Source organism: Hypomesus transpacificus, chromosome 26, assembly GCF_021917145.1.
Source record: "Hypomesus transpacificus isolate Combined female chromosome 26, fHypTra1, whole genome shotgun sequence".
Taxonomy (NCBI): domain Eukaryota; kingdom Metazoa; phylum Chordata; class Actinopteri; order Osmeriformes; family Osmeridae; genus Hypomesus; species Hypomesus transpacificus.
Genome location: NC_061085.1, coordinates 6986338 through 7007249, shown reverse-complemented (window position 1 = coordinate 7007249; position 20912 = coordinate 6986338). Strand labels below are relative to the sequence as shown.

General features: G+C 43.9%; 5 protein-coding genes across 10 annotated transcripts; 3 read left to right on the top strand and 2 right to left on the bottom strand.

Annotated features, from left to right (window-relative positions):
- The first annotated feature begins 209 nt into the window (after positions 1 to 209).
- si:ch211-117l17.6 (regulator of G-protein signaling 21) lies at positions 210 to 2207 on the top strand. Of its 2 annotated transcripts, none has more exons than XM_047049621.1 (5): positions 210 to 480; positions 631 to 705; positions 810 to 865; positions 1023 to 1189; positions 1391 to 2207. In XM_047049621.1, exons 1-5 carry the CDS (start codon positions 404 to 406, stop codon positions 1568 to 1570), a joined length of 555 nt encoding a protein of 184 aa, XP_046905577.1. In that variant the 5' UTR covers positions 210 to 403; the 3' UTR covers positions 1571 to 2207. The 2 variants fall into 2 exon arrangements, with proteins under 2 accessions (XP_046905577.1, XP_046905576.1); XM_047049620.1 differs by having other exon boundaries at positions 237 to 480; positions 613 to 705.
- Positions 2208 to 4313: 2106 nt separating this feature from the next.
- Positions 4314 to 7278, top strand: LOC124487310 (regulator of G-protein signaling 13-like). The gene is made up of 5 exons (XM_047049537.1): positions 4314 to 4557; positions 4931 to 4990; positions 5276 to 5340; positions 5473 to 5639; positions 5776 to 7278. Exons 1-5 carry the CDS (start codon positions 4481 to 4483, stop codon positions 5962 to 5964), a joined length of 558 nt encoding a protein of 185 aa, XP_046905493.1. The 5' UTR covers positions 4314 to 4480; the 3' UTR covers positions 5965 to 7278.
- A 3598-nt stretch (positions 7279 to 10876) lies between these two features.
- Positions 10877 to 12630, top strand: rgs2 (regulator of G protein signaling 2). Its single transcript, XM_047049536.1, has 5 exons — positions 10877 to 11056; positions 11169 to 11258; positions 11375 to 11436; positions 11604 to 11770; positions 12055 to 12630. Exons 1-5 carry the CDS (start codon positions 10971 to 10973, stop codon positions 12253 to 12255), a joined length of 606 nt encoding a protein of 201 aa, XP_046905492.1. The 5' UTR covers positions 10877 to 10970; the 3' UTR covers positions 12256 to 12630.
- Positions 12631 to 13980: 1350 nt separating this feature from the next.
- Positions 13981 to 18082, bottom strand: uchl5 (ubiquitin carboxyl-terminal hydrolase L5). Of its 2 annotated transcripts, none has more exons than XM_047049533.1 (11): positions 17839 to 18082; positions 17076 to 17139; positions 16893 to 16998; positions 16658 to 16783; positions 16375 to 16436; positions 15895 to 16025; positions 15694 to 15757; positions 15456 to 15558; positions 15243 to 15377; positions 15009 to 15107; positions 13981 to 14271 (listed from the first exon to the last, which is right to left on the bottom strand). In XM_047049533.1, the coding sequence occupies exons 1-11, from the start codon at positions 17912 to 17914 to the stop codon at positions 14227 to 14229; spliced, it is 1011 nt and encodes a 336-aa protein (XP_046905489.1). In that variant the 5' UTR covers positions 17915 to 18082; the 3' UTR covers positions 13981 to 14226. The 2 variants fall into 2 exon arrangements, with proteins under 2 accessions (XP_046905489.1, XP_046905490.1); XM_047049534.1 differs by having other exon boundaries at positions 15243 to 15356.
- A 300-nt stretch (positions 18083 to 18382) lies between these two features.
- glrx2 (glutaredoxin 2) lies at positions 18383 to 20746 on the bottom strand. 4 transcript variants are annotated; one of them, XM_047049594.1, is made up of 4 exons: positions 20660 to 20746; positions 19329 to 19395; positions 18930 to 19106; positions 18383 to 18706 (listed from the first exon to the last, which is right to left on the bottom strand). In XM_047049594.1, the coding sequence occupies exons 2-4, from the start codon at positions 19392 to 19394 to the stop codon at positions 18542 to 18544; spliced, it is 408 nt and encodes a 135-aa protein (XP_046905550.1). In that variant the 5' UTR covers position 19395; positions 20660 to 20746; the 3' UTR covers positions 18383 to 18541. The 4 variants fall into 4 exon arrangements, with proteins under 4 accessions (XP_046905550.1, XP_046905549.1, XP_046905548.1 ...); XM_047049593.1 differs by lacking the exon at positions 20660 to 20746 and adding an exon at positions 20378 to 20500; XM_047049592.1 differs by lacking the exon at positions 20660 to 20746 and adding an exon at positions 20143 to 20371.
- Between the last annotated feature and the right edge of the window lie 166 nt (positions 20747 to 20912).

Below are 20912 nucleotides of genomic sequence, written 5' to 3'. Positions count from 1 at the left end.
GTAAGTACAGGGACATTCTGCCTGAGGCAAGTAGGGTTATGTGCCTTGCCCAAGGACACAACGTCATGTGCACCGGCCGGGAATCGAACTGGCAACCTTCAGATTACTAGCCCGATGCTCTACCCGCTCAGCCACCTGACTCCCAGTCTCCAGTCTCCATCCAACACCTCGACGTAAAACGCCACATCCCCTAGACGTGATCGAAGCTTTGAATCGCAGCTTCAAGTTCCAATGGGCCCGTCGATGTGTTCATGACTCTGGTATTCAGCGGTCGTGTGCTGTCCTGTCTGAGCGTCACCCCGACACTCCCAACCTGAGAGACTTCTCTGGTCCGGAACAGGTAGGCAGGAGACCACAGTGCATTTGTCTACTCAGGTGAAGTAACATCACCAGAAATGTCAAGATGCCCAAACTGCTATTTTCAAGGATACGGTCGTACGAGTTTAAGGATTTGATTCGGACAAGAAAGACGCTTAGAAGGTAAGTGCGTGTGCGTCAAAGGGGGTTGTGTGTTAAGGAAGTCAGAAGGGGAAAAGCAGTCAAAACGACGACATCTTTGTTTTTTGTTGGTTTGTGGTAATCTAAGGGTGCAAACTGGATTTTCATTTACAGGTTTGATCTTTTCCTCAGTAGAAACAAACAGAAGAAAGATATCCAGTGTATTTTGACCAATATAAACCTTGACTCCAATGTCACAAAAGACAAGTAAGTTAAACCCTCTAATAAAAACATGGTGAAAAATTGATGGTTTATCAAATATGATCGAAATTCGAAAGTCTTTATTAAGTAACTGACTCCCTTTTTTATAGTTTCCAGGGTGACTATGTGGCACAGCCAACACTTGAACAAGTGTTAACCAACAAAAGTAAGAACAAGCAGCATATATTCACAACATCTTCAAAAAAATTCCTTTAGTCAATTTAAAATAAAGACAACCAATGTATCTTTCAATCTTAATAATCTACAATATATGAGGCTTTATTGCATCCACAGTACGTTCATTTTGAATCCTAATTTCCCAGGGTCCTTTGGAGCTTTTAGTTCTTTCCTACGTTCTGAATTCAGTGAGGAAAACATTGAGTTCTGGAAAGAATGTAAGGATTACAGGGAAAGGACGCCCCTTGCTGACCTTCCCTCAAAAGCAGCAGAGATCTGGCTGGCGTTCCTGCATCCTCTGGCTCCTAGAGAGGTGGGTCCCAGAAGCCACGCCTCCCAGTCCACCCTTCATACACCATGAGACCATCACTGTACACACCAATGCTAAACAAACACATCAAACACTAAAGAGCCTAATAGTGTAAACGGATGTTTTCGTGTGTCAAATGCGCTTCAGAACCAACCCCAAGCTACTCGTTTCTGCTCTGTGAAACTGTGTTCGTTTCATCCACAGGTCAACATCGACCACAATGTCCGAGAGAAGATCAAGAGGTCCATAGTGAGTCCTGGTCGCTGCTGTTTCGACGAGGCACTGAGTCAGGTGTACTGGCTGATGGAGAGAGACTCGTTTCCCCGCTTCCTAAAGGCTGAGGACTGCCAAAACGTCAGGCAAAAAAACAAGGATCTCTGGTAGAGGTCAAACTCCAGAAAGGACAATTGTTTTTAATGTATTGAACCTCTCTGCTTTTTAAGTCAGTCTTGTTTCAAGCAAGTTCAGTTTCTTGCTAGGGAAGTACAAGACCAAAATATCAGTTGGAAAGTGCAGCAGGGACGCACAAAAAACACAAAAAAAGACAAAAAAACATTAAAAAATCTACAAATTACTAAGGAAAGCAAAGAATGAAGTACTAAGTGGCTTCACTTCCAATTTCCGAAACAGTGTTAATTTTTCTAATGGGTGTCTCATTAAGTGACTCCAGTAGTGCTCACAGCAGTGGTCTGAATCCCCCCTGGGGATGGATGAAACAGAGGAGGAAGCATGTGAGAAGAGCCGTTCAGCCTGGAGAGGAAGTGACACGTAGGTGGGAGAGGAAGTGACATGTAAGTGAGAGGAAATGACTTGAGAACAAACATATATTAAAGAGGATGTGGTGTTGGAGATTTTTGAAGTGGAGGAGCCTCAAGTTCAGAGACAAAAGAGGGCAGTTTGGACTGGTGTGTCAAAAATAGAGTCGGAGTTTGCTGCCATTTGGATGGCGTGAAGAATTTTGATCAAGGAATGCAAAACGAATGAACTGTTCAGTCTTCTATTAAAAGTACATTTGTGTGAACACCGTGTCTTTGTTGGTCTCTTCTCTCACAAACATGTCAGTTGCTATTCTCGCACACTTCTAAGACTGTCGCAGGTTTCAAGAACAAGAAAAACATTCCATAAATCAGAACTGCATCATGACGTGGGCGGGAGGTTAAATTTGTCCTGTCCTATGACTGCGTGTGGTGAAAAAGAGTGGTTTCTGCCACCCAGCTGTAAGCAGCTCAGCTCTGGTCACATGTCTGCTGTCGTCTGCTAATTAAAAGCTGAGACCAGCTCTGTTCCAGGGATGGTGTCACCAAGTTGGAAAACATCAGTCTCGTCACCTTTGACCCCTTTTCTAAAAATGGTTCCAGTCCTCAAGGTTGTGGCTTAAAAAGGCAGTGTAATGGGTCTAAACATAGCTCTGGTTCTGACCTGAAGTGCTGTCCAGAAGATTGGAGCCAGCAAACTCCTGATGTGTATCTAATCACTATGAATGTCTACCCTTGTTAGGAAGATAATCTCATCATCGAGGAACAAACGTTTTGTTTGCCGGCAACTCCCCGTCACACACTGCACTTGTCTCTCTCCCAGTTTTCCTCTCTGAAGGAGAAGTGAGTCTCAAGTCCAGAGGCCAACCAGATTGTAACGATGAGAAACATGAAAACTAGCAGGCTGAATAGCTTCGCCCGCGCAAACGACATTGATTCATTTCATTGGTACTAGCAAATTTGGGTCGTGGTAGATGTAGTTGTTCACCAGTGCTTCTTGCTGTGTTTCTGAAGATGAAGATAGATCAGTAAGACCAGCTAAGATCTGATGCTGGGCAGTCACAGAGACATGACCAGTGGTTATTCTGTTGTTTTTTTTACAAACAACACTCCTGTGTGGAGTGCCAGAGTCGGTTCTCAGAGAAAGGCTTCTCCTCTTCTCTTCCCTCCTCTTCTCTGCCTTCCTCTTCTCTTCTCCTCTCTTCTCCTCTCTTCTCCTCTCGTATCCTCTCTTCTCTCCTTCTCTCAACTCCTCTTGTCTCCTCTCTTCTCCTCTCCTATCCTCTCTTCTCTCCTTCTCTCAACTCCTGTCCCCTCTCCTCTCCTCTCCTCTCGTCTTCTCTCCTCTCCTGTCTCCTGTCTTCCACTCCGCTCCTTCCCTTGGCATCACAGAGAACAGCAACATGTCACAGTAACCCTTGCAAGCAATCTGCCCCTGTTTTCCTCGGGGCCCCCACCAAACGGTTACCCCGGCAACCGAAAGGGAAGTGAGTAATGCGTTTTTTCTTTTTTTGGGTGCGAGCGCACAACTTGCCCAAGATCCTCTCTTCTTCCGGAAAGGTCTACCAACGGCTGTTATGCTGCGTATGGTGCGGCCCTGATGGGGCGGTGACCTGGATGGTTAGGAGTGTAACCGGGGGGGACAGTGTCTGCTGCTGCTGCTGCTGGTGACGCTTGACTGCTCAATACCATCTTAGGCTGAAACCAGGAGGGGTGCGTCACGGCTGAACAGAAGTGACGGCTCACCTGCCGTAACGGTCACACAGTGCTGGAGAGAAGTGCTCGCTGGTGTCGTCTGTTTGCGGGGTCAATGAGTGGATGACTGGGCTACAGTCTTGAGAAGATACCAGGAGAAAGCTCACATGCAGACGTGCCGATTGTTAAGTCAGTGTTACAGTAATGATCAATACAACAACCACCAGACTTAAACATGATGTCACGTTTTCTCGAATCCATCAACCCTCTTTCTCTTCTTCAGGGAAAGAGGTAGTCCGAGTCGGCGACATTGACAACTCCACAAAAGGGTTAAACAGGTACAAAACACACAACCCGAGAAGGTGACCATTTGCTTATCTCTCTCACTGTTGCTGTAATTTGCATCTAAGCAGCCAACTATAGCCATGAGAACAGAGCAGGCTTTGATCCAGGCTGGAGGGATCCGTGCTGATAGGCAGGTCTTGTGGAGGCAGAGAGGGACAGAGAGGGAGGGCCGAACGACAGGAGCGAGAGAGGGAGAGAATCAACTGCGAACATAAAGATAGAGGGGAGCAGGCTGAAGGGGGTCCAAGAAGCTGCAGAAGGGACGATTAGGAGAGGGTGTTTGTTTGGAGGAGACGGAGCGAGAGAAGGAGGGGGCGGGGGGGGCGGCGACTTGGAAGGAGGTGGTGGGGGGGGGGGTGATCCCTACGTTGCGATGCGGTGTTGACCAGTGATGTCTCACATCGGAGCCGTGGCAACGGGAGTCCTGCTTATAAAGCCTTGTCGTCGGGGAAACCCTGGCAGAGTCTGCGACAGGAGTCCCAGAATGTGGACTTGAGACATGCGTAGCATAACGAGGGTACCCCCGACATTGGCCTTCACCATGGACAGAGATGACGCCAAGACAAACAAGAACCTGTAAGTTTTGGAAATCTTCTTTTTTTGTTTTTGGCAAAAGCTAGTAATCACCCCAAGAAATGGCTGCTCCGAACCCAATCACGTTGTTGCCGTTGTTTTTGTTATAATTGTACCATGAATATGGCATCATTTTTCGTACCATGAATTGTTATGCTTTGCATTAGCTTACCGTGATATATATTATGTTTCATTTTTTGTTTACTTGGGTTATTGTTCTGTTTGTCACTTGCTTATTGGGTTATTAGTCAAGGCTTTGCTTTCTTGTGACTGAATTCTTGACATACTTTAATTCAGCCAACATCTTAGATTTGTACTGCAACAACAAATAGCCTTGTTTCAATGGTTTGATAAAACTGTTATTTTCTCCTCGTAGTGGAAAGAACTTTATGTGTCGTCTGCAGTGTATGTTCTCCCATTCATCAACCTCTGAGAGGTAAAGATATTTGAGTTTTTTTGCAAACATTTCACTGTGAGAATACCACGAGTTCTCTCATTTCCATCTAAGGAATTATCTGAGGATTGAAATTATCTGAAGATTTCTTGTAAGCTCTGGCATGACACACAAAGTCTAATGTTTGATATTTGCATAGACTGATCTGGGTATACTGTGTTTTCAGTAAGGCACATTCAGTGTATCCATGTCACAAAGTTCACAAATTCTTTTTCTCACCAAAATCAGATTTTGCTGAAGTACTAAAAAAAACACATTCTTTCACAGCAGGCTAAGTTTAGAAGATACCCAACAATGGTCACAGTCACTGGAGAGGCTGTTGGAATCTAAATGTAAGTTTAGTTCTTTTCACAGCTCAACTTAAATCATTTAAGATTAAAGTAAATAAGTCAATAAAGCCTCATCTCCTTGTTTCCACAACCTCCATACTTCAGTTCCTCCTGTGACACTGCTTGTCTTCTCAGATGGACTGGCGACCTTCAGGACTTTTCTCAAGTCTGAATTCAGCGACGAAAACATTGAGTTCTGGCTGACGTGCGAGGAGTACAAGAAAATCAAATCCTCATTCAAAATGTCTTCCAAGGCCAAGAAAATCTACGAACAGTTCATCAAGGCGGAATCTCCCAAAGAGGTGAGCTTGAGGACAAAGTCTTCCACCGGTGCCTTACACAATTGGACCTCCACTCAATGAACGTGCCTGTGTGTTTAGCTCGGACAACTTGTATCGTGAGTGCAACGTTGACATCTGTCCCCAAACCCTGTTCCAGATCAACATCGACCACCACACTCGAGAGCAGATCAAGAGAAGTGTGAAGACTCCCGCGCTGTGCTGCTTCGACGACGCTCAGAAGATCGTCTACGGCCTAATGGAGAGAGACTCGTACCCGCGGTTCCTGCGCTCGGACATTTACAGAAGCCTCCTGGAGTCCCTCGCCGACGACGCCGTCAAGGGATGAGAGCAGAGAGAGGAACGGAACGAACACGAAAACTCTAACTGGAACGCTTGGGCTTTGTGGGGAAGGGAGGGCCCATGGATGGCTGGCCTGGCCTGGGGGAACGCGGAGAGGGGGAGGAGAGGGCCCATGGATGGCTGGCCTGGCCTGGGGGAACGTGGAGAAGGGGAGGAGAGGGCCCAGGGATGGCTGGCCTGGCCTGGGGAACGCGGAGAGGGGAAGGGAGGGGCCCATGGATGGCTGGCCTGGCCTGGGGGAACGTGGAGAAGGGGAGGAGAGGGCCCAGGGATGGCTGGCCTGGCCTGGGGGAACGCGAAGAGGGGGAGGAGAGGGCCCAGGGATGGCTGGCCTGGCCTGGGGGAACGCGGAGAGGGGGAGGAGAGGGCCCATGGATGGCTTTGTGTGGGGAAAGTGGAGAAACCTGTGTCCTTACCTGTCCAGCACCACGGTCCCCACAACCAGAAAGGACCACAACCTCAGAGCGTCTGCTGGCAGGCCAGCGGAGAAAGGAGAACATTGTTGTGCTGTAATTCCTCCTCTAGTGTGTTTGTACAGGGTGATAAGTTTCGATGCAAAGCGAAACATGGTTGACTGGTCATGAATCATCAGAGCATTGAGGCGGCCATGACACAATGTCAGTTAACACACTGTCTCCTCTGGAGGATGTGTTTCCTGGCTCAGATAAGGACACAGGATGTTAGTGGAAATGGCTACAATCTATATGTGTGTGTGTGTGTGCTAGCATGTGTGTGTTTGTGTGTGCGTGTGTGCGTGAAAGAGACAGTGAGACACAGAGAGAGAGAGCCTGAGAGAGAGAAAAAACAGCACACATAAGTATAGCTATCAAGGTCGGGCCACTGGATGGATATGTTTCCTTTTTTTCCCTTTTGTACGGACTTCACCGTGGGGTTAGATGAATGAGAGAGCGCAGCTGGAGCGCACAGTGGCACGGGTAGCACAGTACAACAGCTTTTCCATGGAGTGTTATTCACACCCTCGAGACATACGACGTGTTCCACTGATAGCTAGCCGTTGTGAGACGTAAATTACATGTTTTGGGTGCAAGTCTTGAGAATAGAACAGTGCCAGTGTTTCACTTTGTATGCTTACCTTGCCATTTTGCTTTTTGGATTATTTGTTTCGAAAGACACTTTCCTGTTACTCACAGAACATGCACAATTTAAATGGGTTATCTAGCAGCGTTGATCTGATCTGTTTTAAATTGTATTTATTTATTATCACAGCCACTGTTGGAATGCTGACTTTTGCAGTGGAAATATTGTCATGATTAGGAATTAAATTATTCAATCATTTGGAGACACGGTGCCTCTTTTCCACGTCTCCTCCACTGACAGGTTCACAGTCCGGGAGCTTGCAAGATAGAGGTTCACACCAGTTAGAGACCCACTGTGTTTATTTACTATACCAGAAAACGTGTTCTTTCTCCCACATAGTTTCCACCCAAAGGGGTCATAAGGTCAACATACAGAGGCCAATCTAAACCACCGACGTTCATTAGACGTGGCCAGAATGCCAGTGTGTCTGGACGTCTCAGGGTGAGTTACAGTATATGACAAAAACGTCTGCATCTCCTGTCTGACCAAACAGGATCTCTTGTGACTGAGACAGATGTGCGGACTTGCAGGTCAGAGCGTTACCAACAGGGAAACCCAAGGTTCGAAACAGGAAGGTCTGCGTTTGGGTTTCTGACGAAATGGGTGATTTCTACAATTAGTAAGAAGTACTTTAAACAAAAGGATATGTCCACATTTCTATTCTGCGATGACAAAGCAATTCAACAAACTACTCTTTGACGGTGAATGTGTTGGAAAAAGGTTCAAAAGGTTGTTGCCACAGAGCTCGTTATAACATCCTCTGGCCTTCTCTTCACGCTCAGCCACAGCAACAAGCAGTTCAGCGTACTGGACTGAAATGTACTGGTTCAATCGTTTTTTCTTCAGGGAAATAGTTAGGTTCAATTAGCTCGCTGTTATTGCCCAAACACCGTGAGAAACTTGCTCAGATCAGTAGCATCTCACAGAATGACATTGTCAACAACATTTTACCCGATGCGTATCCTGTAATCATAGACACTGACAAGCTCAAAAACCTCAAGACATTTACTGAACAACGTGTCTATCGCCACACAGTATCCTGTCTCTACCAAGAACATGAAGGTATTAATCAAGCGGTCTGATATGAAATGCATGCTGAAGCCTGAAATTCAAGTTATTTGCGTCACCGTGGCCAGCGCAACTGCTGACTCGACCTGTGACAGCCTGTTTCCATTCATGCATTTCCTCATGCAAATGAACGGCACATCTAGATAAAGCAACTCAATGTGCAAAGGTACGTCTAAATAAACTATCACAATGTGCTTTGGTGATTCAGTTATCCGGTTCTGTCTTGATGAGTCATGGAAAAATTATTGACATACTCTTCAGGAGATAAGCTTTGACAAAGGACAATAGAAGAATCATGGTTGACATATTTAAAGTATGCATTACGCATTATGAAAAAATGACTATATGAACTAGTACATTACAGTAATGACAGTGAATGGACTTGATCATGCAACATTAGCATTCATTAAGTACTGTACAACATTCATCCAGACATATCAATCTTTAGAAAACAGGCAGACACCTCAAAGGCAAATATCGCCTTGTTCTGGGTTGTCCTTTCGAAGGTTGAGTGTAGCACTCGGAGACCCTACATTGTTACAGCAAAATGTGTTTATTGTCATCAGTTTCAGAGTGTATCAACCCTTAGTGGTGCAGTACACCTGTGTCCGTCTCTAGGTTGTGGTTCTGCAGTGGTTCAACCGCCTTTCACGCCAGAGAAGTGTGTCTATGTGTGTGCGGTCTCGTTGAACTACCCTTTGGAAGGCCACAAGTCCCCACAAGGAGAGCAAAACTAACTCATGATTCAGGGTTGGGGTTTGGAGCTAGGCTGGGTGAAAAGAGAATTTTGAATGAACCTGAATTTTGAATCCCAAAGAGATTAACCATAGCATACAAAGTTTTCTGTGTGTGTGTGTGTGTGGTGGTGTTGGGGGGGATTATGATGTGCAGACTCAGTGTAAGTAGCAGTCTGGTCAAAAGTAAATGTGGAACAGGGCCAACTTTCCACCAAGGAAGACTGTACTCCCCAAAAGCTTTACGTACAAGGGATTTCCCAGGAGTCTGGAGTGCTTCAATCACATTGTGAATTCATTCCTAGTCGCAAACTTCAAAAACAGAACGATCTTATCGATCTGCTTTCAGAAGTCCCATTGCCCTGTGCAAAGCACAGCTGCCAGGTATTTGATCCCAGTTGGTACATCAGGCCTCATTTAAAAACGTGCTATTACTTTGCTCCAGTCTATTACAATTCAGGTATATAGAGCTCACTGCAGTAAATCAGCTTAGTTTATGGCCAGCATTCTGAGACTCGACCAGTCATGTCTGTCCACTGCAGTGTATTAAGTTTGCAACCAAACTTCTGTATTTGTCGTTTTTTTTATTCGATTGAGAGGACATTCTGGGCTTTCTAACGATGTCACACGTGTGAACGACCTCAGGAACAGCCAGGTCATTGTAGTCAGCTCATTAAGTTACAGATGCATACCTAAAACAACATAGAATTTGTTTAGTAGCAAAACCCAAACGAAGGTGAGAACAGTCACTGAATCGAAAAACACCACAACTCTCAGTTTTAACCCTTGTGACCCAATGACCCAAAGGTTCACAACAACCCATCGTTGTGCTTTGACAACTTTACCCAATACAAAAACAAATGCAAAGCCAATAAAAAAAAATGTTTTAACCTTCGCGCGGGGGTAAGACAGCCTGACGGTTAAAAAAGAAAATGCTTCACTTGGTTTTTGTATGCGGTAAAGTTGTCGCAATACGACGGTGGGTCACAATGACTGATGGGTCACAATGACCCGAAGATAACACAAGGGTTAAGATATATTTTCTGCATGTTCTGCCTTTATTTGTTTTATAGTGACGGTAGAGAGATACGGGAAATGTAGGGGAGAGAGAGAGAGGTGGGATAACATCAGCAAAGGCCTTGGGCCAGATTGAATCCCAGGTTGCTGCGGTAGGCCTACGTGGTACACTGCACTCCTTGCTAAACCAGAACGTGTGAACCAGATTAACCAATCTTAACAGACTCAGTGATCTCTTGAAACACATGGTTTATTCATAGACCATCAGAAATGGTTGGTAGATGAAAAGGAATGCAAGAAAACGTGTTTAATAGAACATAACATTCCAGGTTCCTCTCTCATGGCTAAACGGATGACGCTGAACGTTATTCAAGCTTGCGTTCATGTTTACACAATAACAAGCTGTTCTGAAGGGACACATGCCCTCAGGCTGGCAAAGTATGCATGCAGGTTGACAGCTGAGTTGTCATGTCGACAGGTACATGAGTGTTCCATTCCTACCCTGTTTCAACGAGCATAAATGGTCTCATAAGGCTCAAAGTGCCACTTAAAAATACTTTTTTTTTTACTCGCAGGTGCTTTTGGGTTCCACAAAAAGCCCAAACAAAGTCCTATTGTAATGTGAGAGGTAGTTTTGATGTGTCCCTGGAGTATGTGAATTGTATTAAGGAGCATTTGAACCCTACTAGGTTCACACCTAGTGGCTTCAAAGACAAGCAAAAGTTTCCAATAATCCAAATCCTGGAGTGTCTTTGTGGGATTAAAGGTTTGACTTTCTCTTGGGAGGAAGAGTGCCTGGACTCCCACAGCCAGTGTTCAATCAAGACAGAGTGACTCAAATAGTAAATGTTTATACAAACACACCAGAAATTGTGATACTCCGCCCCTATCGCCCTCGGGCCCTAACAGTGAGAACATGACGAGTCCAATGTTCCAAGGTGACAGCCAATCGTCTTTGAGATCTGTCCCTGTGGGCCCGCCTTAGCTCCGTTGTTGCTCGGAGGGAGTGTATAAAGTTCTGGGATAGCCACAGGGAGCTAGACATTTCTAATCGGACTCTAGGGACTGTGGAAATATGAAAAAGAGTATGGGGTCAGAAGGTAACAAGGTCTGCATTGACTGTCTGAAAACAGAGCAGTCTATTGAGAACAGTGGAATGAGGTGAGTTTGCTCTCGACGCTTGGCAGGTAGTCCCAGTGAGATCCCGGGCTGACCGAGGTGCCACAGCAAACATTAACTTGAGTTAATTACACGTGAACTGTTCTCTTCACAGCAAGAAAAGCTGGAGGGCGAGACTGCGTTACATCTTGAAGAACCGTTCGTTTGCTTCACGATCCACAGCCAGAAAAAAACAGACTTTCAGGTAAGGCAACAGGGGCAGTCGCACCACTGTGACAGGTGTAAATATATGCAATATTGTGAAACCAAATATTGAGTATGTTTATTCACTGTTTTGCAACTTTTTTTTCCCTCTCTCAGACCAACAGTTGATGAAGTGAACCAGTGGGCGCAGTCATTTGACAAACTACTGACTCATAAATGTAAGGATCACTCGCTGTTACACATCATTACGCACGTGTTGGGCGTGTTAACGTGACCTTAATGAATCATTGACCTTTGAACTTGAATCGGCACATGTGGGTTGCGTCATGGCTGAGTTCCAATGACAGGTGCATTGTGAGCTTCACACATTCTCTCTCTATTGCAGATGGCAATGTGGCCTTCCAGATATTCTTGAAATCCGAATATTGTGAGGAAAACTTGGAGTTCTGGATGGCCTGCGAAGAATTCCGAAAAGTGACATCTTCGGCTAAACTCGCGTTGAGGGCCCAGAGCATCTATGAGGAGTTTATCAAAACTGAAGCTCCAAAAGAGGTAAATACATTTATAAAGATGCAATACTATCACTTGATATCCTAGAGAAATGCATTAGAGAAGCAAGTCTGCTCATATTCGGTGCTCACACAATTTGGTTTTCTTATAAAGTAGAACAGAATAGAACATAGTAGAGTGGAATAGAGTACTGCGGAGTATTCTATTGGGAAAGTTGCACTGTCACAGATGCATTGACAAGGACAATGCAAAACATACATACTCTGAGACGTAGAGAAAACAAGACATTACAAAAAAGATCTTTTAACAACTTGTTTGGATTGCAGATCAACCTGGATTTCCACACCAAGGAGGAGATCACCCATGCCCTCCCCCTGCCCACCCCGACCTGCTTCCTGGCAGCCCAGAAGAGAGTTTATAGCCTGATGGAAAACAACTCCTATCCTCGTTTTATCAACTCGGAGCTCTATAAGGAGCTGTGTGCTGCAGCGAGAAGGAGGAGGCCGGCAGACAGTTGTTTTAGTTAGGATGAACGTTCACACAGAGCACTGAGTGCTACTTGCACTGGTCAAAGCCATGCAGTATTAGAAGGGGCACATCAAACTGTGTGCATAGTAAACAAGCACTTTCTTCAACCAGTCAGAGAGGTTTACTGCAGGTGTTTTGGTTTTGATTTTTACTTTCAAATATTATGCCAACACTGGTGTAGCAGGAGAAGTGACTACTGAATACAGTGCAGTGCATAATGTATGTATATAATAGAAAATGTTTATTTGATATGTTTTAAATGCAGCTGGACTGCAGAATTCTACCTTTTACATGAACTCTGCTTGTAATTTATTTTTGTCAGATGTAATAAATGCAAAATGTAATAAAACAATAGTGTGAAATTCACTAGCAAAGACAGTTCGAAAGTACATTTGAAAGACAGTAATGAACAGTACATTTGAAATATTCATACAATGTCCATGAACCAGCGAAAACAACAGGTTTTCCCCGCGTGCTTCACCTTCCTTACCAAATATGGATTTTCTATTCATAAACATAGAATACATTTCCCTCAGCACTCCGCGATAAAGCCAGTAACCAGGCCTATCACTGCTATCATACGTTTGTTTGTGCGCCCGATGAGACCTTCACCCGGTCGCTTCCAGTAACGACGATCTTTTACTATGTTCTTTCACGCACCGAAAAAGAACGCCACGACTGACGCAGTGTCCTCCACCTGTTATCCAGGGTCTTTTCCGTAACAGCGCTGTTTCCAAAGCGTGCGCTCATCGTTAGAAGGCTGACACTGCACAGACACACGCATCGCTCCTGTATGGCTGACAGCTCCTGACCACCAGTTATTTCCCAGACACGCTCGAGCCGTCTGACGAAAGCGTTGGCTAAAACCGAAAAACAACAGTGTTTCTTGCATGTGTACACTTGGATTGATTTGGGGGAAGCACTGGGGAAAACAAGCTGGATTTCTGTGTAGGGTTCACATTGCTGTGCAGTGGACCAAACATCTGGCATTGGGAGTTTGAAATGTTTTACCGTTTATAGTTCCTTCTTTCCAAAAATGTACTACATGATAACTACAATGACTATTATAGCCATGACACAGCCATGTTTTCACATATCAACCCTTCCAGTGTTCTAGTAGAACCAGCATGTGAGCAGCTACGTTTGAGTCTGGCAGGAGTGTAGTGGATCTGGTTCCAAGCGGTGCTTGGATGCGTGTGTAAACACTCGGGGTAAAAATAGCCCCCGAGTGTCACACTCTGGGTTCTGTGAACGTCAAGTCTGAGCGAGTACATCAAGTTCACCTCGAGTCTAAGAGCGTAGGCCTCACCTCCCTCATCGTCTGCTTTGATGAAAATAAATACTTAGAAAAGCTGGGTAACCATGGTTTCTTAGCATCTCGAACATCCTCAACATCAGGTTATTCCTACAGTAACTGGAATATCTTGACTGATTACACTACATGCCATGACTAATCACGCGCACACACTTTTCATTTTCACACTGTGCAGCCAAACACTTTTCATTTCTAATATTGTGTTTATTTGGGGGCAATGTACTTACTCAATTTAACCAGTAGATGGCACTAGGATCCCACTGACTACAACTACAAACACAAAGAAACACTGACAGACGTTCCAACTTGTAATGACAGCTGACCAAACGTATGAGACAATAGTGCAGGATTCAACTGAACACTAACATACATGATGTATGTTATAAAGGATAACATTTAAAGGCGGATCTGATGAAACATTGAGACATTTTATTATGAAAATAAGACAAGATTGATTTGAACACGCGTCTGTTCATGCGAGGGGGAACAGAGGTGATGTGAACAGTTCCTTTGACTGTTCTGTCCACGGAGCTGATGTCCGATGGGTCACGGGTTACCATGGAGAAAACCAGCAGAAGTGTTTTTTGTTTCGTTTTTTAGGAACATGACAATAGATTAAAGAGATGTGGTTGGGATATGTCCGTGCCGTCTGTGGTTATTTTGCCTCCTGTGCCTTCTTGGCACCCTGCTTTTCCTTTGCCTGGGGAAAAAACAAATTGAAACCTGTTTGCTCAGCTATTAAACCAGTCCCACTGCATGAATGAGGCCCTCTAGTGTGGGCTGTGTGACATGACATTTTACACAGGTCCAAACACTGATCCCATTGTTTATTTACTTGCCCCTTAAAATTGCCCGAATTCATTATTAAACTGTCAACTCCCCACCTCCATCAGAGACACTGTCTCCCCACCTTCAAGAAATGGCTCAAGACGCACTTGTTCCAGGAGTACAACGGTACTTAGGAATGCTTGGCTGGACCTGATGCTAGTTTCCTCCAGGATCACAATGGCTCTTATTGAGAGACTTTTTGCTCTTGTTGGTTAGTTGTAACAGATTTAAATTACTGTACTCGCTGTGAAATATTTTAAATGTTAATTGCTTTTCTACAGGTACACTCTTGCACTTTTTGAGGTTCATGTTGTTTAATTGTAACTTGTTTAACTACATGCTCTTATGGTTCTTCCCTTTGGCACTTATTTGTTTTTTCACAATGTATGCTTCATGTTTTGGCTACCCGCAATGTTTGAGGCTTTCTCGTTGTTATGATCAGTGACCTATGCACTTCTGTAAAGCTGTCTCTTGAAAGTGGCTTTGGATAAAAGCGTCTGCTAAATGAATAAATGTCAATGTCAATGCAAACTAGGGTCACTAAAATTCAAACTAAAGACAACTTTTGCACACAGAAGTAATCAAATACAAAGTTTGTTGAATGTTCACCTTTTCCACCAATGGGATAAGCTGTTGATACTGTGCAAGGGTCTTCAGTAGCTCCATGATGAAGGGCAGGTAGTTGTGCTTCCGTCTGATGTTTTCAATCTAAATATCCAGTGGAGATAAAAGCATCTGTTGAGGACTGATGACCTCATGACTGATGACCTCATGACTGATGACCTCATGACTGATGACCTCATGACTGCTGGTGGATGCAGGCCCACGACGGCGAGGACTCACCTTGTATCTTTTCAACTTCTGGTTCTCCTCTTCGATGAGGAGCTGATACTTGGCGATCTCTGATTGGATGGAGCTGAGGAGGGTGCTGCTCTGGTCTGTGTCCATTGGCTCCTCCTGGAGAGGAAGAGAAATACACTGATTTACATATTTATTTATTTTGGGGGGGGGGGTTTCTTGCGCCCCATGGGAAGCTTCTCCAGGTGTGGTTCTCACCTCTGTCAGCTGGGTCTGCAGCTCTGTGATCTTCCTCTCGTATATCATCTTCCTGTCCGACACGATGGCCATCAGGTTGAAGCGGATCTCTCCTTCACTGTACCTGCAGGTTGGGGAGTGGGACACGTTCAATGTCTGGGCTCTTGAAGGTCAGACAATGTCTGTGTCGTGGCGATCGTTGACCGGACATTGAGGGCGTGCCCATCACTGGTATTAGGAACGGAAACTAAGCGCATACTTCTGTATTCTTTTTTCGATAACCGGCCGAACTGCGTTGATCCAGTCGTCCTGATTGCACACGCCTGCGGATGGAAAGACAGAAAGGCAAGTCGTTACATAAAAGACTGCCGTGGTCAATTGAAATGGCTCTGCCACTTTAATCTTCTAATCTTTTAGGGAACAAAGTTCCTAAACTGTGCCAGGAGCTTATGTGTCGCACCGAGGTCGATGGGTCCCTCACGCAGTCCGTCCAGCTCGTAGAGTCGACCGTTGACCGGCACGTAGCTCACAAAGTGAAACGCGTCCTCGTCCTTCGCTGATGACTTGGCGTCAAACTCAAACATCTGCTGTCTGCGGAACAGAAGACCAATGTTGAGGTGTACTGCCCAGGGCAGCAACAGGGCAGTCGCGGGCCGTGTGATCCAAACTGAGTTACTGTGGTTTCTGGTCCAATGTTTTGACCGACATGTAGATCTTGCTTTGTCAAGTGGTTGAGGTTTATGAATCAGTTGGTCAAGTCAACTGAAATGAAACCCTATGAAGCCTTTTTTTTTTTTTTTTCTCAGTTCCGCTCAAAGAACAGTGACTGCCTTTCTGCTTCAAAGGGCCGTGTACTATCATATGAACGACTTCAAAGTGTGAGGCAGAATTCTCTTGTGCATGCTGCAGTACATAGTGCTGAAAGTGTACTACAGCTTACCTGGCAAAACTGTTGTGAACTTGCCGAATCACTTCAGAGTTACTAAGGGCCAGACCTTTCATCTGGGAAAAAAAGATTGTTTGGAGACACACAAAACAGTTAAGAACATGTCAAATGTATCATTTAATTTTCCACCTATCTATATTAAAATGTGTAATGACCTCTCTAATTTAAGAAACACTACAATTTCCTGAAAATACGTTATAGAAAAAACTAAATTAAAGGGTTGTCCATAATCAGGTTTGACCACCACAAGGACGAACAAGGACGAACAAGGACTTACAGCGGCATCAAAACTGAGGGAGAACTCTCTGAACTCTGTCAGCGTCTCTCCTAGAAGCATGTCGGGGTGGGTGCAGTTGAGCAGCACACTGACTATGGCCTGAGTTGCACACGCGTTGTTAATGACCTGGAACGACACAGAACAATCTGAATGTAAGCACGCACATGCATCGACATTTATTAACTGCACGCACTGTACTCTTACACTCACACAAGTGCAGATTGTGAGCCTGTACCTGTTTGGCAAAGAAAATGTTGTCCAGCCTCGAATCCTGAACAATTGATCCTGCTGGCTCCTCACCGGGCTGCCACTTGAAGAGGAAGATTAATCCATGAACAGGTCTAGAAAAGAAAAATTATAAATAATGCAAAAATGTTCCAACTTAAAGAGATAAAATGACAAAAAAATCAAGGCTTACTTTAAATTTTCAAAGTTCTCTGGCTCCATACTCCATATCTCTTCTACCTGGGCTCCTTTGCACCCTGTTTGAAAGTGAGAGCATTAGGCTGCATCCCGTACACAGCTACAAGGTAACGGTAGCTAATGCATCACACCATCAGACACCTACTGCACTAAGCATGACTTGGCAAGCTACCAGAAGCAACGTAGGTTAAACGTAGGCACGTGGACATGGCGATAAGATGCTATATATTTACGTTATAACGCTGTTCATTCAAATACATTTATTGAAAACAGGAATACTAGTAAATGATGCACAAGCATGACTTGCAGTCGCAAGTATCAAATTATTAGCTGCCAGTTAGCTGAATTTAGCTCGCTCATTAGACAATTGTGTTTGGAAAGCCTCAGTGGATAGCCATAAATATATGGCTTGCAAACCTATTTAGGCCGTGGTCTAAACCATTTTATAGCTAACAATATGTGTTAATCTATCAGGTGCACCTTTGAATTTTGTCTAGACAACTCAAGTGACAGTGAGTGTACAGTTGTGCTAGCTAGCCAGCCTGCAGCTCATGAGTTAGCCGACTAGCTAAGGTATGAGCTGGCAAATCTTAAAGTAGGTATGTTACTAGTACTACTAGCCGGCTGGATGAGCTTGCACACGGACAGTAGCTGGTAATTAGGCAAAGGTCTAGCCATAGTGCTTCACAGTGCACAGTATATTGAAGACCTATATACCGTTTACTGGACCGCTAGCTAACGTAGGTATGATGACTCACCAAAGCCTTTGATCAATTCTGTGAACACTCCTGGATCACTCTCCATAAGACACCATTCTCCTGCGCTTCCAGCCATAGTCGGGTTATGACAGAATAAAAATAAATGGATGCATGCAACGGAGAGTACTGTAGTTAGCTGAATATTTTCAGCAGAAGACAATGAAACTGTGCTAGCTGGCTATCTTCCTGGGCTGACTGCGTGCGATGCGTGTGAGAAATATTCTCATTGCGTGAATTGCGTGGCCGCAGTTGCCTGAGTAGACTTGCCAGGTTGGTTTTAACCCCCTTTGTAGGTGTCTCAGCACTCTGAAGCGCTTACCTAACTACAGGGTAAATAAATGTAAAGGTTTGAAATCATGAAGGCAATTTCCTTTTTTACACATGGACAAGGACTGAATGTTATGTTGGTGTAATGCAGTAGTATTACTTGGTGGCTACTACCTCTGCATGTAATTAAGAAGCAAATTGAGTTGAATATACCTGAATATTATTTAATGAAACATGGTCATTCCCAACACCCCATATTAAATATGCATAATCCTCATATTGTAAAGATGGGATCTTTATTTTCACTGTACATTCCTGAAAGGAGAGGTAGCTTAAATGATGCGTATTACACGTTCACAACATACAATACATAGAACAGAGTCTAGACAACTCCCAACAAATATATACAGGATGAAACAATACTTAAATCGGTTAGTCATTTGCTCGATTCAAACAAGCCACTGCCGGAGCCCTCCACATTTGTCCCTGCACAGCAAGGAGCACACTGTTCAATCAGTGGCATCAGTTTTCCCTGTTGATGAAGCTGTTTGGTGTCCGATCCTCCCCCAATACAGTTTCCATTAATAAAGACCCTCGGCACCTGAAATAAAAGTCAAAATCACAACATTACCACGGGTGCACTTACAAGACAGGACTTTGACTTGTTCATCATGACCATATGGTCCTGGTTTGAAGTTGATGCATCACTACTTGCCAGCAACACCACTCATTATGTAGCCCAGTACACATATTAAACAGACAGACCATTTAGATTTGCTGATGTATTAAGACCATAACATACTTGGTAAAAAAAAGTAACATACCGTTCTGGCACCTGTCATATGTGTTAAGGCCTCTTGAAGTCTTCTCCCGTCATTGTGCTCGTCCAGCTCAATCACTTTGTAAGTTACGCCTATTTCGTTAAATACGTTCTTGGCCATTTTGCAGAATGGGCAAGTGGTCTTCGAGAATATGACCACGCAGTTATGAGACACCACATCCTGGAGGATAAACAAATTATAATTATCATCACCACCACAACACACTCTCTTATAGCGGTGGAGTTTAAGACCGGACAGAACTCACATTTTTTGTAGTAGCAATAGCAATAAATACAAAGTAATTAACAATATGCATTAGTCGATGTTTAATGGAGCATCCAAAGAGATGGATCAGGATTAAATAATAAATAAATACAAATTGTTCTCCTGGACTAAATTCACCTGGACAAATTGTGAACACGCAGAGCTTGGCAATCCACTAGACGAGGTTGATGTGAAGTTTCCCATCCTGTTAAAACGTTTGAAAAAAAGAAAAAAAACGTGTCATGAGTTTTAAAGGATGGTTGGTTGATTTGATACCGTGCTAATTAGCGGCAAATCACAAAATACAATAATATGCTTAGCTAGAGGTTTAATTAACCTTAGATGTTTAATAGCTTGATAGGAAGAGACGAATAACATTAAAATCGTTAAAACTACAAATAGAGACATGCATATTTTATATTTTCCCGGCATTGCTGTTCTATCTTAACGAGTAGTCCTAGTACAGCTCCAGCAAGCTAGCTAAATATTAGCAGAGATGTTAACTTTAGCAAGCTAGCTCGTGCTTAATCTGATCCACTGCTTTATTGTACAGTAGCTAGCTCGCAGCTAATACGGAGGTGGCAAAGGATTAGCGAAATGCAAACATCTAATTATCTGCTAATAAAAAACTCCGTCCCCCCAAGCCCAAGTAAACAACTAGAGCTACAACATGACATGACACTTGATTGCTAGTGTACAGTAGAGTTAGCGTTAGTAACTACGTAGAGCTAGTTACTGTACTAGCAGCGGTAGCAATCTTCCTAGAGTGCGAAATTTCTGTATCCCAATTATAGTAGTCCTACATTAACGCCAATGATAGTCAACCTTGAAGCCAATAAACTTGTACGCCTAAAATAAATAACTACACATACGATTTCAAACAGCTGGGCTAGCTAGTGCTACAGTGGCTATGTGGTTGATGTAACTAGATCTAAAGTACTGTATATGTGACCTTCGACAACTGCTCCATGCTAATCTGGATAGGGATCCTCCTTGCGCAAACATAATAAAAAAGGTACCGAGAAATAAAAAAGTATCCAGTGGTCGGCACAAATTCAACATGCGGTTACCAGGCACACGTTAATTAACAAATACTTATCGAGGATAATGGTGTAGCGAGCTACCACTACCAGCTTGCCTGCTCCCTATGTTTACAATTTTGATGAAGTTGTAAGTGCGCTGCTCACCTGCAGTGAATTAACTCTGGAAGTGTGTTCTTGCCGTTGCGTGTACGTGAATATATTTCTAACGTAATGAGATTACCTCATGATTGAAGTATTTTGTGTACACCGATCTACTGTAGGCTACCTAGTTCAAATTACAGTAAAGCTTTTGCCATACTTTTATGCAGAAGTTCTTCTCGTGTGTTTTCATTGGTTAATGTGGTTCAAAAATCTATCAATTCAGAGGAGGATATCGTCTAAATTCTGTAGATTAAAGATAGATTATGTATTTTAGGTATAACCTACTTTTTCGAAAATCACCAATGACTTGAGTTTTGGTTGTTCTGTTGTTTTTCTTCATAACATGCACCGATTTGTGGACCCAACTTTGTGCATGCTGTTGTTTAAACACAAGAGGGCGTGCCTGCTCAAAGGATATTCGATCGACAGCTGCAAAGACGCATTTACTGGAATAGCCATTGTGTCACTTTAAACAATCACTGAATCAAATTGCATATCGCACGTCACACGCCATTCATTTAATATGTCAGTTCTTATT